This window comes from Labrus mixtus, chromosome 22 (genome assembly GCF_963584025.1).
Source record: "Labrus mixtus chromosome 22, fLabMix1.1, whole genome shotgun sequence".
In the NCBI taxonomy this organism is placed as follows: Eukaryota; Metazoa; Chordata; class Actinopteri; order Labriformes; family Labridae; genus Labrus; species Labrus mixtus.
In genome coordinates, this window is record NC_083633.1 from 11255235 (window position 1) to 11272025 (window position 16791).

The window sequence follows — 16791 nt, forward strand, 5'->3', positions numbered from 1 at the left end:
GAGGCAGCATGTTGGAGTTAGCGCGTGGATGCATACAATATGGTTCCATGTTAACCATGAAAGTGCTCCCTACATTTACATTTACATTTGTTGTCTGCAGACACTTATGTTTAACTTTTTGAATGACATATAACACTTAAAACAGAAATACTGTTAAGTACAGGATATGGTATACTGTCACTTCACTCCACAATAAAATATTTAAAGTAAAAACTTTGACGGTGACTTAAATGGAATAAATGGCTTTGACTAGCCAAAATTCAAAAACGTATTGATATTCACTTTATAAAGCTACAGAGCTGAATCAATTACTATTTTGATTGATTAGTTGATTGAGACTATTTTGGTAATTGATGAATTACTAAAGGAGTAAAGAGTATATTCTTTAGTCCGGGCTTCTTAAACTGGAACACTTCATTCTTACTGTGTGAGATTTATTCTTACCAAGTGGATTTTGGAGTGTTAGGGGAACATGCTGCCATCTTTTATTCATTGTATTTGATTATAATTTATAATAATTGTTACCAGCACATTATTACATTGTAAAGGAAGAAACGGATCAGGTTCTGTATGCATCTTAAGAAAAAAAAAGTTACACCAAATTAAACAACAGGTCAGAGGAATATTTTGTTCAACCTCTTTAGGTTTTGTTTCCCCTTTAAGTTTTCTTCCACCAAACAGCAAGCAGCATGACTGATACAGTAGAGTAGTAGTGGTTGGATATGGGCGTGCTCTGCACCTGATGCCTCCTAACAGCAATATCATGGTACACCTCAGGGTACACTTCTACATTTAAACTGAAGGTGAAAAACTAATAATAAATATAATGTAATGTAATAAATGTACGATAAACATGTTTTTTTTTAAGCTGTATAGTTGCTCATCTCTTGATTTGTCCATCATCAATTTAATTTGTTTCAAACAGTTTTTAAGATTAATGGCGAGGCTCTAAAATTCTTTCCCCAACTTTATACAATCAAAACTATATTAGATTTAAACAAGACAAGAGATGAGGGTGTTTTATCATTTTCATTTTTTTCTCTCCCTTTAGACCACAGTGCCACCCTTCACCCCCTCGCCCACTGAGTGCCAGTCTGCCAGCCTGGTTTCCAACTCCCCCGTCCTCTCAGGCAGCTACAGCAGCGGCATCTCCTCTCTGAGCCGCTGCAGTGTGTCTGAAGCTTCCGGCACTGAGCTGCCTGCAGGTGACCACCCTCCCCACCAGCTGCCTCCTCCCACCACCTTACCAAACTCTGTATCCAGCAGCTCGGATGAGCCAATCCGCAGGGAGAACAAAACCCCGCCTCCTTACAGCGTGTACGAGAGGAACAACCCGCGCAGGCCTGTTCCCCTGCCCCACAGCCTCTCCATCCCCCCACAGGTGGATCCCCCGGCGCTGCCACCCAAGCCGCACCAGCTCCGCACGGGCAGCATGAAGCTGGACGGGACTTCAGATCCTCGAGTCCCCAGACCCAGACCTCTGCCCAGGAAGGTGTCCCAGCTATAGGTGCTGGTTGGGGTCCTCGTCTGGAGCTTGAAGAAACACACTGGCGTATTTTGCACTTTTCTACTGGGCACTCACTTGTTTATTTGGTGATCTTGGGTTTGGCAGTCCTAAACCTACACTCGAATAAAAGACACCGGCCTATAGATTAACAGGCAGTCAAAAAAAACAAAAAACTGAAGAAACTGTCACATAATAGACATTTCTTTTTGTATTCGCTAGAGGGCATTGACATTGACTCGGTCATTCCGCACTTTTAACTCTAGTATGTAAATTATGGTCACCATGGTCAATCATAACATATGTTTACCAGAACACTCTATAAAAACACAGTTTTGATTGATGTAATAATCTGAATTATATGTATATTGGTATATATGAGAATTGTTTTTTGCCTTAAGTATTGGAAACAGAGTCTTTTATCCGTGAGTCTTGCACGATTTCTCTGTACATTTGTATACAGTTTAGCTAAAAAGGTGCTAGAGGCCTCGAGTATGCATTTCAGTGGAGTCTAGTAGACGAGGTTGTGTTCCCATAGTCATATACACTCTAGCAATGGCACAAAAAGTTGAACCAACGCTTACATAAATACATTGCTTCCAAACAATGCGACACCACTTTCATTTTTGGCCAGCTTTTTAAAATTATAATGAAAGACTGTTTTTGATATTTGATGTAGTAACAATAATTTTGTATATTTGCCATGATAATAAGAATTTCGACCAAATTCACTTGGTCATGAAGTATGGGAATCAGAAAAGTAGAGGATTTTTTTAGTGGGGGATTGCTGACTCGACATACCACCCTGCTCCCCTCAAACAGTTCAAAACAAATCAGAACAGTCTTATATTTCACGCTTACCAAAAACAGCCTCCTCTAATACCATAATCATTAGCCTGGACCAAACAAACAGGAGAAAACGGTGCAATGGCATGCTTAGAAATTGGATATTGAATATTTGTATGTGAACACACCTTCCATTTCCTGCATGATGTACATTAGAGGGCGTGGTTACCAAGTATTGTGCCAAAGGAAAATGTACAATGTGCTGTAAAGGCTTTTTATGTTTTTTAACCGGGACCTGAAATCAGGAAGTTTGGAAATGCTCATCTGGACAAACATTTTTAAAGTGATTTAACCCAAAAAGTCCTTATTCACCTGTAATCTGCTGATCAAATGTAGACAAGCACAAATGAGAATTTATCATGTGTATTATGACCAGTACTGTTATTGTAAACGCTCTATTTGACAAAGCAGTAATTGAAACAGAGTTTCACTGTCAGCAGTCACCTTTAAACATGCAAGGACTGACTTCTCTTGCAGAAATATTTACAAACTAATCATTGTCGAATATTTGTACAGCTCAGATTTACTTTGTTTTTGGTTGAAAACGATGGACGTGGGTTGACTGCGCTATGAATAGTTGCTCAGATCAACCACATTGTGTTGCTGCAGTGAAATATGTGTTCTGTTGCAGGCAGATTTCATTTTTGTAAATTAGAGAAACATTTGGCATACAATATTCATCAATCTTAAATAATGTGCCACATTCTTTTCTGGGAAGGGGATTAGCTTTAGTGTTGTTTGTATGTTTCATTTTTGTACTGTTAATTTACTTTTTGATTTGTTGTGAATTTTTGAGATTAAATATTCACATTAAGCAGTACTTGAGAACCTGTAAATGATATGATGAGATTAATGTAAGTATGCCAAATATGAAATTTGTGTATTACAATTAATGTAAATAATTTTGTTTTTAACAAAATGTAGCTATAACAATTTACAGCTTTGAATGTAATGTTGAAGCAGCAAATTATTATAAATGTTCAAACTTTTATGGTTTTGTGAGTGTAGAAAAACCAAGGTCATGCATAATGACACCTAACACATTTACAAGTTCAATAAACTGCCCTATGTTATACAAATGGACTGACTGACACATTTCTACATTGAGAATGGAGGTTTGTGATGCTGAATTAGATTTTTATTCTGTATTCAAGTTTCAAGGGCTTTAATGGTTGTATCTGCAATGATCAAAAACGTCTAAAGATAAGATAATAAATAAATAAATAAAGGTCTAAAGATAATTTTGATGATTTATTAAAGATATGCATGGTTATCTAAATTCCTCATTCAGGAATTACAATGGGATTCCAAAGTAGGCTACATTTAGTTAAATGTTTTTTTTCTAAGATATCAAAATTGGTTTGAATATACAACAGAAAACAGGAGAGGTTATTTTTTTGTTTCTTATGCTTACAAATGGTTCAACACCCCTGCTAGCCTGAAGTTATAACGGATGCACATCAAATAGGCCTAAAATACATTTAATTCATATTAGGCTATATTTTTAATGCCATAAAACCAAATAATTATTATAAAATTACTATTAGCCTACATAAATTACAATATTAAAGCTAAATCAACGGAGTGGTTCTAATCTTCTAAAAACAATCAGGTCACTATTTTTTCAGGAACTTGTCAATAAAGGTAAGACAAACTTTTTTTTTTATGAATGACTTTGCAATGGCGGCTCCTCCTGCTTGAAGAATCAGGAAGTTATTTACGGAAGAGTATTTTGGCGGGAGGCGCGCAGGAAGTAATTATGTCGCTACCCTACTTGGAAGGCCATTAAGCTACAATGTAGCCTATACTCACAATACTTGCGTCTGCTACTTCCTCCTAATCTTTTTGACGGAAAATAGATGATATTTAACCGCTTAGTTACCAGAAAAGGTTGTTTATTTATTTATTTGTTCTACTGTCAGCTGTGAGTGGCCTTTGGGACTTTCTTATGGAGCAAGGAAATGGTAAGTTTTCTTTGATCTTCACAGTGCTGAATGTCACACCATGAATTGTTTGTTTAGAATTTTAAGGTAAACATATTTTCAAAATTGTTTATAATTTCGTTTCCTAAGTTGCTACCTAGGCTATATTGAAACTGCTTACAATAATGAGTTGGCATAATATTACCCAGCCATGTTTTTATAAAGGCATAGAGATTAAAGGCTAGCTCTGAGTTATCGACAGTACATTTATTAAAGGGCCATGAAGGTTCCTATGGTCTCAATACAAATAGAGCACTGCATTTAAAATGACAGACAGCTATACCTCCAGTTAACAAATGCTTAGGGTAAGCTATTGTAGTAGCCTAAAGAAAGCAGTGCATTTATTGTGATGCTAATGGAGGCCTCCTTCTATTTTGACTGTCCAAATGTTGTTGTATTTATGGGAAATTACTTTTTACTTTTATAATTTTTAATTTTAGTTCCTATTAGTCTCAACTGTAAAACATGTGTTAAACATTAATTGACACTTGTTCTTCCTAACATGCTTAGCAGAGATAAAGGCAGCATCTTAGCATGACCTAGCAAAGGTACAGTCAATGAAGAGTTGTTTTCATGTGTTTATAGGAGGAAAGAAAACTCTAGCTTGTTTATGGTAAAGGTTAAAATAATGTTAAATCAAAGGTTATTGAATTATTATGTTGGCTGCTGTAAACTCGTGAGTATGAATCTTACAAAAAAATCCCTTTATCATCATGTACAATGTTGAGTATGGTTTTTATCTGTAGGAAAATACCATTTGGGCTTGCCTGAAGTTAAGTTTAAATAAGAAAAATGCATGGAAGCTATCCCTAAGCATTTCTAAAATAACTCAATTTAGGATTGTGGTTTACATCTTAATAGAAAAATATTGCAGCCTGCTTAGCAGTAAATTTCACTTCCCTTATTCAAAATGGCATTCAGATTGACAGTTTACATAATGATGCAATTGGCACAATTGTTAATCTGCTCCTCTGCTTAAATGCTTGGGCATCCACAGCCGCACAAAGCGTTATTGCCTGAAGAAATCTCTCCTTGGCACATGAGGTTCAGAGGCTGTAGATGAGTTACTGGTGTGTGATAATAGATGACACATTCACACAAGGGAGCGAGTTCCTTGTTCATCACAAAGCATCTAATTACTCCACCCCCACAGATGAACTGAAGACTGCTCTCGCTCAATAGTCAGCACAACAGTTGTGTGTTGCTGGAATGTTGCAGCTTGACCAGAGGACCTTGAACAATTTTAAATTGTTTGGTGAGTATATTGTGTGCATCTTCTCCTTTGCCGGTAAACATTCTGTGTGTTGCTCATTGGGAGCACACTTCACCTGTCAGCGCTCATCATAATTGTCGGTGGCTGGCTGTAATTTGTCAGCAATTATCATGTCAGGATTGGATTCCCTGCAGCAGAGGGCCACTGAAGAGACATGCCTCCGCCATTCTGCAAGCCTAGGAGTATTGTTGTCGGTTACAAACCTCTGTGGGCTTGTCAATCTTCCTATTATGTAGAGAAGGGTTGCATTCGGATTGTAGCAGCAGCAAACAAAGCCTGTCCTGGTAAAAGGACAGGAGAGAGTTAAGCCTGCACAATTTCTGCTGATCCCAGGCGTTGACATTTCACATTTGTGGGACTTCCTTACAACAAAAGAAATCAGAGCTAGAAGGCACATTGCTGTAATAAAATGTAAATATTATGAACCTGCAGAGCACCCTGTAATTGTAAAAATGTTTAGCACATGCCTAAAAGATGCTGCATTCATTAAATCCAGCACAAGCTTTGCAGAACAGTTTAGACCTATTATTAAAGCACTAAACATCCTTCGTTTATAGCATTCATGGGTGATGATACATAATTATCAGGGGAAAGGCAGTGCTAGGTATTAATTTAAAATTGCCTGGGGCGAATTTTGGAGAACACACAGCCGCAGAGAAACCCAAGGTGTTTGTCTCGCTCTGCAAATCTCTCCAGGGAGAAGAGAAGCTGGAGCAGCTCTGCAGGGAGCAAAGCACCTCCATCTCAGAGGCACACTGAAGAGAAGTTTCAAAGAGAACTCGCAAGAAAAGATGGTGTGTTTTATCTTTCTGCTCCACTCCCCTATATCTGCTCTGTTTGTGTTCGGCAGCTTATGGGGGGATTTTCACCTGTCAGCTTCAAATACTGCAGGTTGTTTTTAATGGCACGATGAGTGAAGTTTAATTTTTTGACTTCTGTGTCCTCACAGGAGAACTATTGCCTCAGCTGAATGGGGAGTTGACTGCAAGTTTCAGAGTGCTTTGTATGCTGAAGACAAAAAGGGTTTAGGGAGATGCAGGTGTGTGTGTTTGTTAGCACTTGTATTTTTGTATGAATGTGTTGTCTTGAAGAGACAAACTGTATTTCTGTGAGTTTGCGCAGCATCTTTCTGAAATAATTGCAGGAAGGTGCACTGTGAAGTTTATGTTTAATATATAGAAGAAAATAAGGGAGGTTTTTTGCACTTTAACACCCCTTGATTTATTTTAGCAGCTTTAGTCAGAAGCTGATAGAGTAGAATCAGGTTGTAAGAAAACATAAACATTTACGGCGTTAAATGTGCTTTTTTCAGACTTATTTATTGGCATTATGCCTTTACTCATATAGGACAGTGAGAAACTAGGGAGAAAGAGAGTGGGGAATAACATGAAGGCAGATCAGCTTCAATCCAGGCCAATCGTTTTGAGGACAAAAGACTCTGTTCATGGCATTATAATCATGGCTTTGCTGTTCGTGAAAAGCCAATGAGTTTCAAACCCTTCTGTGAAGTACTAAATATTGGTAATTTTCCTTTTAACTGTTCTTATACTATTCTTATTCCTATGATGCTAACACGCTAATTTGAACAGCTTTTTACAGATCTTTTTTTTGCAGTAGCTGGGGGCGGCAGTAGCTTAGTCTGAAGGGACTAGGGTTGGGAACCGGAAGGCCGCTGGTTCAAGTCCTGGTGCAGACCATCATGTGGAAGTTGGTCTGGTAGCTGGAGAGAGGCCAGGGCACTTCCCAAGTACTCCCAAAGTGCCCTTGAAGAAGGCACGGAACCCCCAAAAGCTCTGGTGAGCTCCCTCTAGCAGTGTGTAGCAGCCCCACTCTGATGTCTCTCCACTAATGCATGTCCACAGGTCCTGTTTGTGCATGTGTTTAATTTGGATCTATATGTGTGAGAAGCATGTCTCTCAATAACGGAGTGTAAACCAGAATGTCCCTCAGGGATTAATAAAATATGTATAATTGAAATTGAAATTATGTAGGTCAGTAAGGCCACAGTAGGAGAATTTTGAATGAAGCTCTGCATCATTAAAATCCAAGCGCTAACTGCAGGTAGCTAGCCCCCCGTTAGCTGGTGCTACTGAACAGTAAACTGGCGAATGGCAGATGACAATTTTCGACCCTAAAAGTAATTAATTATGTGTAGCCTTTGTCAATTATAATGAAGTCAAACTAAAATGTTCCTTTGTTTTGGGTTAAAACAAATCAGGTTTTTTAGTTCTGCAAATAATTCAAAGAATAGTGGACGCCTGTTCTACACAGGATTTTACTTCATCAATAAATATGTAGACGTATAGAAATTTGATACAGCCAGACAATGTAGAAAATGATTGGTCTGTATAACTCTGAAAGCTAAAAAACAATGTACACAAAGGCTGGAGTTGAAAGGGTTAAGTTGCAGGAATCTATATTCAGTACATTACCTTTGACAGGGTTTGACAGTCTTAAAAGTCTTAACTTTCTTTTGAAGGCATTGCTCTTGTTGAATGCCTCTTGAGACTCTCATCCAGCCTTTAAACCACACTGCTACAGTTTGCTCATTTCCATACTGTATGCTCCTATCCTTTCTAGTGAGTCATCCTTCGAAGGTCAGCAAATGGCAACCCTGTTTACTGAGCTTTCGTGCCAACCAAGACTTCTGGATCTTGGCTTCCACTCCAGACCTCGTGGTTTAGAAGTCTGCATGGCAGGACCAGAGGGCAGCTGCGTGGAGTCTTGCATCAGGCCAGCCATGCTAAAAGGTACTCTTTTGGCCTTATCTAACCTCTCGCTGTCGCCTACTCTTATTCTCTGTGGGGTGTGTATTAAAATAAATGTTGGGCTCTCTCCGTCTCCTCTCTCTTGGGTGATCGTCTTAGTTCTGCCTGGCTGGCTCAGCTGTGAAGAGGCCTTTCTTGTATCTCCTACACACATGAATAAACATAAGGTTAGGTGAGAATTCAAGCAATGTCACTACTGGGGTTTGCTGTTGAGTTAAAAACAGCTCAAGGGTTACATCAGGGCAGGATAGAGGGCAGATGAGAAGTTAACCTCTGACACTATGAAATACACCACTTTGGGCTGGAGAAGCATGAGAAACAGTACAATTTAGTTAGCTAAAAGGGAAACTCCCATGAATGGAGAGTGACATAACTGGGACATTATTGGATATTGGGGACAAGAATTTTAAAATAAATGGAACCATCTTTCTCAGAAGAATGACATGTCGACATAAAACCTGATTAACTTAAATTCCTTTAGGGTTACTATTATAATAAGCAATGCCTTTTTTCCATCTTACTTCTGATCAGAAGCTCTGCTTGTAAGGGTTAGGGCAACGAATTTGCATGAATTTTTCATGTAGACTTTAGCTTTGACCGACAGAAAGACTGTGATAGTTTTTAAAGAGGCCAAACATTTTTATTAAAGTGCTTTTGTAGCTCATTAGCTTTTTTGCACAAGCCTCTTTTCTTAAACCTTAACGTCCTGTGGAAGTAAAATCTGTTCCGCTCCAAAGCAATAGGTTTCTGACACTTATTAGACTGGTGAAAGTGAGTGTTTTGAAAAAACTGTGTAGCAGTGAAAGACCAAGTTAAGCCATCGAGCCAATACGTTTTTTAAGTGACCATTAGTAGACTCATTAGCTCTCAGAACTCTTTTCTTCCTCTTCAGTAACTTCTATTTATTTATTGAACACTATTGCACACTGTAGAGTCTGAGAGAAGCAATTGGATCTTGCGAGGGATGGGTGATAGTCCTGCTGGGTTTGCTTGCTTCCCAGCCAAAACATTTCATCAGCTACCCTTTCAAGTAGTCTCTATAATACCAAACACCTGGCCCCTTGTATTTCATATTCATGAGGACCGGTGATTGCCACTGGGTGATGTGGCTGCAGATTCTTACCTGAGATCCAGCGGCTTCACCTGTCGCTCTGTTGCTGTTCTTGCTCTACTTATTAAACCTGCAAAGTTGATATACAGCATGGAATTCAGAAACTAATAAGCTGTGTGTAATGTCTACTTATTCAGAAAGATGCTTTTCATTACATCTAAATCATTGTTAAATGACAATGTAATGAACATTATTATAAAGAAATTGAAGCAACAATATGTAGGAATTTTGGTATCAAGGTATCTGACTGCAACTGCACCATTGTAAGACACAGTGCTTTTACACCTACCCTCTTAGACAACGTGCATTTGTTCCAAGCAGATAGTGCAAATCTGACAAAGACGTGAGAAGGTAAACAGTCATGTCCACTGACAAGTTACAGTGATATTACTGGATTTTGTGCAATTGACTCTGCTAAGGTCTTCAGTTTTCAAACTGTTTGCATGTGGAGTATGAGTTTCTGTTTTCAACTATTGCCATGATATCCATGAGCTGTGGCTAACTGACCACACTGGAGATAGTAATTGATTATGCTAGTTGAGATAGGTTTCTAAGGTTCCAAACTTATAAAGCTAAGCTGTAGATCGACAAGTGTAAGATGGATTTTATTTTTATTTATTTGTATGCAAATCTGAGACATGACTTTGGTGAGATGACATTCTGCACCCGGTAAAGCTGCAAAACATGAGACAATGATATCAAAAGGTTGCGTTGAAATCTTTTATGTATCATGAGTCTCATGCCTGAAATAAATTTTTTTAATTTGGGGAATTCTTCATTTATGGGGGATTTTTAAACAAATGGAGGGATTTTCTTGGGAAGCTTAAACTTACTGTGATAAATCTTTTGTCTATTTAAGAAATAGACTGAAATTAATAGTGATGCCCCTAATTAGAAGAATAGTACTGTAGTAGACCGCTGGTCAATTGTTCGTCATGTGTGTATTTACACTAGTGGTGTCAAAATGGCAAAAAATGTGTTTTGAATATTCCCTCTAAGAAAAACAAGTTCAAACCATTTGAGTTTCTATTTTTACCCATTATGTTCACAAGAGGGCACACCAAAAAAAACACGAAAGTACTTATATTTATGGATATATTTATTTCAACATAAACCTGTCTATTAGAACATTTTTTTACTTACACGTGACAAAAGAAATGTATAAAATACTGTCTCACAGCATAAAACCTTAATTAAATACCACAGATATGTCTCTCTTAAACGTGCTGATGATATGGAAGATATGGAATAACTGGCTTCTTTTTATAACCGAAGGCTTGTGCGTGAACTAGTGGCACAAAGCTGTACGCTGTTCTGCCAACATTACATACTGCAGTTATCAGGCAATTGTATATTCACATATACTTGCTTTAAGTACAAGGAAACAAACCATTATTTAGAAAGTCTCTGGTGAATGACTGCATGAAGAGTGCGAAAATTCACCCAGGATTTTAGCCAGAAGGCAACATAGGTTGCCCTGTGGGAGAGTCAAACTAGAACATGTAGATGAGCAGCATTCAGCTAGACAGGAGAGTTATTGGCCCACCAAGGAATACAAAATACTTGTAGATACTACACAAAAAGGTAAGCCATGGGAAGGATAATGCACTGCTTGAGCACGCATGGTTAGACTCCTGCAGGACAATGATTTTACTGGGCTATTACTGCTTCAGCTAGACAGCACTGAATTGGTCTTTTGTTCTGGCACCGAAGCTCTGAGGGGGTTTCTCACAATGAATTCCTATTGATTTTTCTGGTCATGTCATCAAATTGTATTGGCTTGAATCATGACGACTGTTTTCTCATCTGCTCCCTGAGGTTCTTTTCTCTGATTAACTTTTTATCCTATTTGGATGGGGCAAAACTAAACAAAAGACAGGGAAAATGAAAGTAAACAGAATGAATATACGTGCCGCGTAAGTCACTTGTTCGATATAGTTCCTGGACATTTGCTGAATGTTAAACCACCTGGAACCACTTGGATTTTATTGTTGAAAACATTGGACAAAAAAACCATGATGGAGATCCCATGTCAAGAAATGTTGTCCTACCATATGTTTGAGATGCAGATGCATTGGAACTGTTAAAGACAAAGGCAAGGTTACCTTAGTAACACCTTTTTAACAACAAGGCAATTCAAGATGCAAGAAGGCTAGAAAAAAAATGTGACGCTTATACCAACCTTTATCTAGTGCAATATAATTAAATGTTTCCCTGCTTTTTGCGACTGTGGGGAGAGAAGATAGAATTGTCTGATATTAATAATGAAAAAAACCATCATCAATGTATTTTTGCCCTTTTTCATTCAGTGCTTCATAAATCAATAGAAACCTTGTAAAATCTGTTCCATGACTCACAGGAAGTAGTTCAAAGATCTGAGAACTGGAGTGATAGCTCTCTGATCAGCTTTTTATAGTCATGTTCAGACACCGCAGAGCCTACTAAGAAGTTTTCTTATGAAGTTATGCAGAGACTTGCTTCATGTTGACATTTTCTGTGATGTAACAGTAGTCTGATTTTGTAACTCACTGCAAACCTTGAGCTTTCTTGAACTGTGTTATTTGTTATCATAATGTAGTATTTTTTTTCACATAAAAGATATTAGGGAAAAAAAAGTGAAATTTAAAGTATTGCAAGCCTGTCATAATGATATACCTATAAAAAGGTGTTTATGAGTGGACTACTCAATGTTACACATGCTGACTATAAATGCCCATACCTTCTGTTTTCTCTTCCTAATATAATTCATTTGTATGGGTACACTTTATTCAAACTTAATTTAGCTACTTTTAATAGGATTGTTATGATAACAGAAATTTTAACCCGAAACAATACTAAAAAACTTTCCATATCACTGCCCAATACATGCGTTTGAGTTTGATTTCCCCAAAAAATAATGTAAAGACCAATATTAAAATGTTACGTCTTAATCCCTTTTTAAATGTTACACAAAAAAAAGAAATCTTCTTAAAAAAGTGCTCATGAAAAAGTATATAGTATTGATTGTATTAACAACCCCTACAGTATACTTTTAAAGCATCAAGTCTGCTGCACTATGCACTCTAGACACCTCCTGTTTCTCTCACACTCAGTTTGATACTGCAGCCATCTGTTAATGTGCTGCAGTCTTAATTATACTCTCATCACACTAAGTCAATCAGAGAGGCTACTGGGTCAACTGTAACACACCCAGCAGGGGCTTTACTGATCAATACACTCCTCTACTCCTACAACTGTAGCTCTCGGTTGCTGGGACTCTCGTCCTTACTTATTACATTTAGGTTGGGGATTGTTTTTGAAATGGTATTTTTTAACCAGAACTTAATATGTAGAAACTTTGTGTTGCTTTAAGATAATACCTAATTGTCATGAATTTAGTCTCAGTAAAGATGTGTCAAACTGAAGTCATGGTCCATGATGAAGAGCCAACCATCCAATGTGATACTGTATGTTGCGTAAATGCATGAAGAACAAGTGATTCATTTGGGTTTTAAGGTTTTTTGAAGAGTTGACAAACATATACAGTATATGATATTGGACAGCTTTTAAGTTTGTTTGACATGTCCTTTGCTTCTATACTGACAGCGGTACTTCTGTATATCATTAACCTCAGTGCAGATTAATATAAAGTTCTGAGAAAGTGTTTTTTCTTTAACGTTAAGATCTATCAGAGGCTAAAGGCAAGATAAGTGGCTGTTCTCCATACACACAGGGCTGGGCTAAAATCCAAAGAGAAATACACGTTCTTATAATATATAAGAAGAAAAACCTCTCTCCAACTTAATCAAAGTGTCTCATTTACAGTTTAACAGTATTTAAAAAATATATGTCCAGTCTTTTCAGAAAATGTATAGCCTTTAGTGTGTAACTTCTCTGCCTCCAGTAGTCCATCAACAAACTGATGTATTCAGAGAAAGAAAACCACCCAACAGATCTATAAGGATCATTGCTACTTGGAATGTCTGTTACCATAGCAATGTAAACATATAAAGGTGCTATACGCAGACCACTTCAATTTACTGGAGGGCTTGATATCCTTTTCAAAATGTAGTTAATAAATCACCAAAGGTCATTTTCCCCCTGAAATGACTTGAATCCATGCCATATATTTACCTGCTGGAATTTTTTTCACCAACTCTCTAAAATGCGTAGGGTTCCTCTGTGCACCGTTTCACTCAACCATTGACATTCAGCCGACCTTATTCCATATCATCTCCTGGTTCAAAAGTTCACACGTGAAGAGACACCTCAGTACGGAGCATTAGTCCTCTGCCCAGTCTGCGTTCTCTCCCTCAGCGGGCTTTCAGGACTCTGTTGGAGGCCTGGCTCTAATCTGTCGGCTCAGGGGTGTGTTTCCTGCGTCGGGGCTGTGGCCCACTCCATCTGTCTTCATCAGTGAGCCGGGGCGGCTGTGGGCTTGGGCCAGCAGGACACCGCTAAGCACCAGCTGCTAGCTGCCTTTTACACTGATTCCCACCAAGAGGGACATATTTACAGTAAAGCAGGCAGCGTGGTAAGATTGGAGGGCCCCCCGGTTTTTTAGCACATGGATTTTTTTCTTGATTTTGTTGTTGTTTTGGTATGTCTGTTCAATTTATTGAGCTTCAGAGCCTGGGCTTTATGGGCCTTTTCATTAATAGAGGTTAAGACCATGAAGAGTTTACTCATCACTGTGTCTGGGAGAAGGCTTTTGATAAATTTGGGAATGAATGATAAATAGTTGTGTTAAATAATGCTAGTTATTGACTTAGATTGCCAAAGATCCTTCTTCTCATCTCTGTGTTCTGCTGTCCTCCATTCATACATGAAGCACACAAAAAAGATCTGTTCAATCCTTAAATCTGAAACAGTTGTAATTTGAGTTCTTGTCCAATACATTATCACTGTTGCCATGGCATCAGTCTTTAAAAGAGAAGCAAATACTGTTCTTTTCTTCCCCAACTTTTGTCACCCGAGAGCATCCTTTTCTTACTATGCATCCACTCATCCTTCCATCTGCATTTGCATCCAGCCAGCAAGTATTTGCTCATTGAATTGTTTTAAATACTACCTTCTACCACTTCCTCTGCTCAGTTAGTAACAGAGGCAGGTGACCCTCTAGAGTGGGTCAGAGAGGCTGGATTGATTTGGAGGGGCTGCTACTTAGCGTGGCGAGACACAAAGCTAATTACCTCCCTTATAAACAGCAGCTTGGCCTTTAGCTCCTATCGAACAAGGCCATTGGCTCTGAACGATGAGACCGGCCTTGGGAGGCCCTGAGGCTTTGGTTCCTTCCTATGGAAATCAATTTTGGAGCTAAATGGCAATGAGATTATGGCTGCACTGATCTGATCCTTTTACTTCCCTTTCCACCTCCCAACATGATCTCCTTCCTATTTCAGCTGCCCTGGAGTATTGTCATGTGATGAGACCTAGATTGAGTAATGCATCTGTATTGGACAGCAGAGTAGGGTAAATGCCACTTGGAAAAAACATGTCAATCAATTTTCTTTTCTTTTTTTCAGTGATACCAGCAGAATGGCTCTCACAGTAGGTTAAATCCAGACTTTAATATCTCAAACATTATAAGATACCACCCATGAAAATGGGTACCTAAATGAATTTCAGACAGATTGCAATAATTATGGTAATTCACCTAATAGCAACACTGGATGGACTTTGACTTTATAACCATATACATAAACAACTAATGATGTTGTGCTCAGCAATATTTATCATCTGTTAAACAAAAAGCCCTGGCGAGAATGGCATACAATTGTTAAGATGTGAAAACAGTGACATGTAGCGCAGTTATATTGGTGAAACAATGGGTGAAATAAGCAAACACTTTCCTTGCCAATTTTGAATATTCAGAGGGTGATTCAATAAGAATTGATTGTATTGCTAAGAGCTCCATGAATTGGGCATCAATTGGCCTGCTATCTGCTCCGTCTCAAAGTCTAATTTAAATCATATTGCGCTAATGATATCTTAGCGTACACACACCCATAATATCTTCTAGTCTGTACAGTTTGCTCTCGCTTTGTGTCTGTTGGGAGCTTAGTATCACGATATCTGTTTCAAGATACTTTATCCACCCCCCCCCCCCCCCCACACACACACACACACACACACACATTGGTGTATTAAATGGATTACAAATGTCCTTTTATTCTCCCTACAATTCCTGTTATCAAAATGACCTCTGTGCCTGTAGATCCCAGTTTGACTAGTAGGGTGGCTCCTCCATTCTAAAGATGCCTCAAGCAAGAGCGAGCACAGAGGTGCTAGGGAGCATGGTTAATGTAAATAAAGTGTTAAAGAGAAATAAGATTTTGTTTTGATTGTTTCTCTGCAATTTTGCTCTGAAGAAATAAACATGTCTACAGCTCCGCAAAAGCGTGCAAGAAGGAGTTAGTTTTGTTTGCATGCTGCTCTTCATCTGCATGCGTGTCCAGACCCTCAGCTACAGTTCAAATTCACAGGTTGGCAAATACTGATAAATGTAAAGTCTGTTATTTATTTATTCATTCTTACTATATAACAGCAGCGTTTCCAATGGAAATTGTCTTTAGAATTACTTCAGTATGAAAATGCAGTCAGTCAAACTTATGTTTTACCCCAATATGGGCCATACATTAAACAAGAACTTTGCTGCGATGCCTCTTCATATTACGCTCTTTTCACATGCATGGCAGAGATAGAGATTGTATGTCCTCTGAGGTTTCATTACAAACCACCAGCGACAGTCCCCTCCTGGAGTGTATGCAGTTCATGCTCCAGGATATAATGAAATCCACCCGCTGGCATTCTTTTATGTGCCGCTCTGGTCTCGATGTTTTCAACAGCAAGGGATGAATGTAATGCACTCTAGTGTTGGCAGTCGTTACGTTACAATAAACCCTGATGTGTGACAACAGCAGAGGTCCAATTGATACTGATAGTACAATGACATCTCTTGGCAGGCCAATAAAAGAAAAAATGTCCTGCGTTGCCTGTCATATAGTGGAGCAGCATGAGCTAGTTGACTACAGGCAGGGCTTGTATATACAGTATACAGCAATATGATGCGTGATTATACGTGTTGACGTGTGAGCAAGCATCGTTTTTGTGGGAACCAATTTCGAATATTAGAAGCCATATGGCTAGGAGGATATGCCATTGTTGCGTTGCCATTAAGCACTTGTGATATTTCTGAGCTTACTCTTTATTTATGTTTTATTCACATTAGCTAAACTATAGTGCACCTGACAGGTCTTGTAAATATATGCATGGCTCAGGAAAGTGATTTATTCTGATTTCTCTGTTTCAATATTTTTTAATATATA

General features: G+C 38.4%; 1 protein-coding gene and 1 long non-coding RNA gene across 10 annotated transcripts in view; both read left to right on the forward strand.

Annotated features, from left to right (window-relative positions):
• The window catches only part of dock4b (dedicator of cytokinesis 4b), a 114860-nt gene extending 111427 nt beyond the window's left edge, over positions 1–3433 (forward strand). For all 9 annotated transcript variants that reach the window (XM_061029452.1, XM_061029453.1, XM_061029447.1 and 6 more), the window contains one exon: positions 1052–3433. In XM_061029452.1, coding sequence (XP_060885435.1) covers positions 1052–1507 — 456 coding nt within the window. In that variant the 3' untranslated portion in view covers positions 1508–3433. The remainder of the gene's footprint in view (positions 1–1051) is intronic.
• Positions 3434–4022: 589 nt separating this feature from the next.
• Positions 4023–8340, forward strand: LOC132956704 (uncharacterized). The gene is made up of 4 exons (XR_009666074.1): positions 4023–4318; positions 6558–6644; positions 7220–7401; positions 8186–8340. It is a non-coding gene; the product is annotated as an uncharacterized LOC132956704 (long non-coding RNA).
• Positions 8341–16791: the final 8451 nt, after the last annotated feature.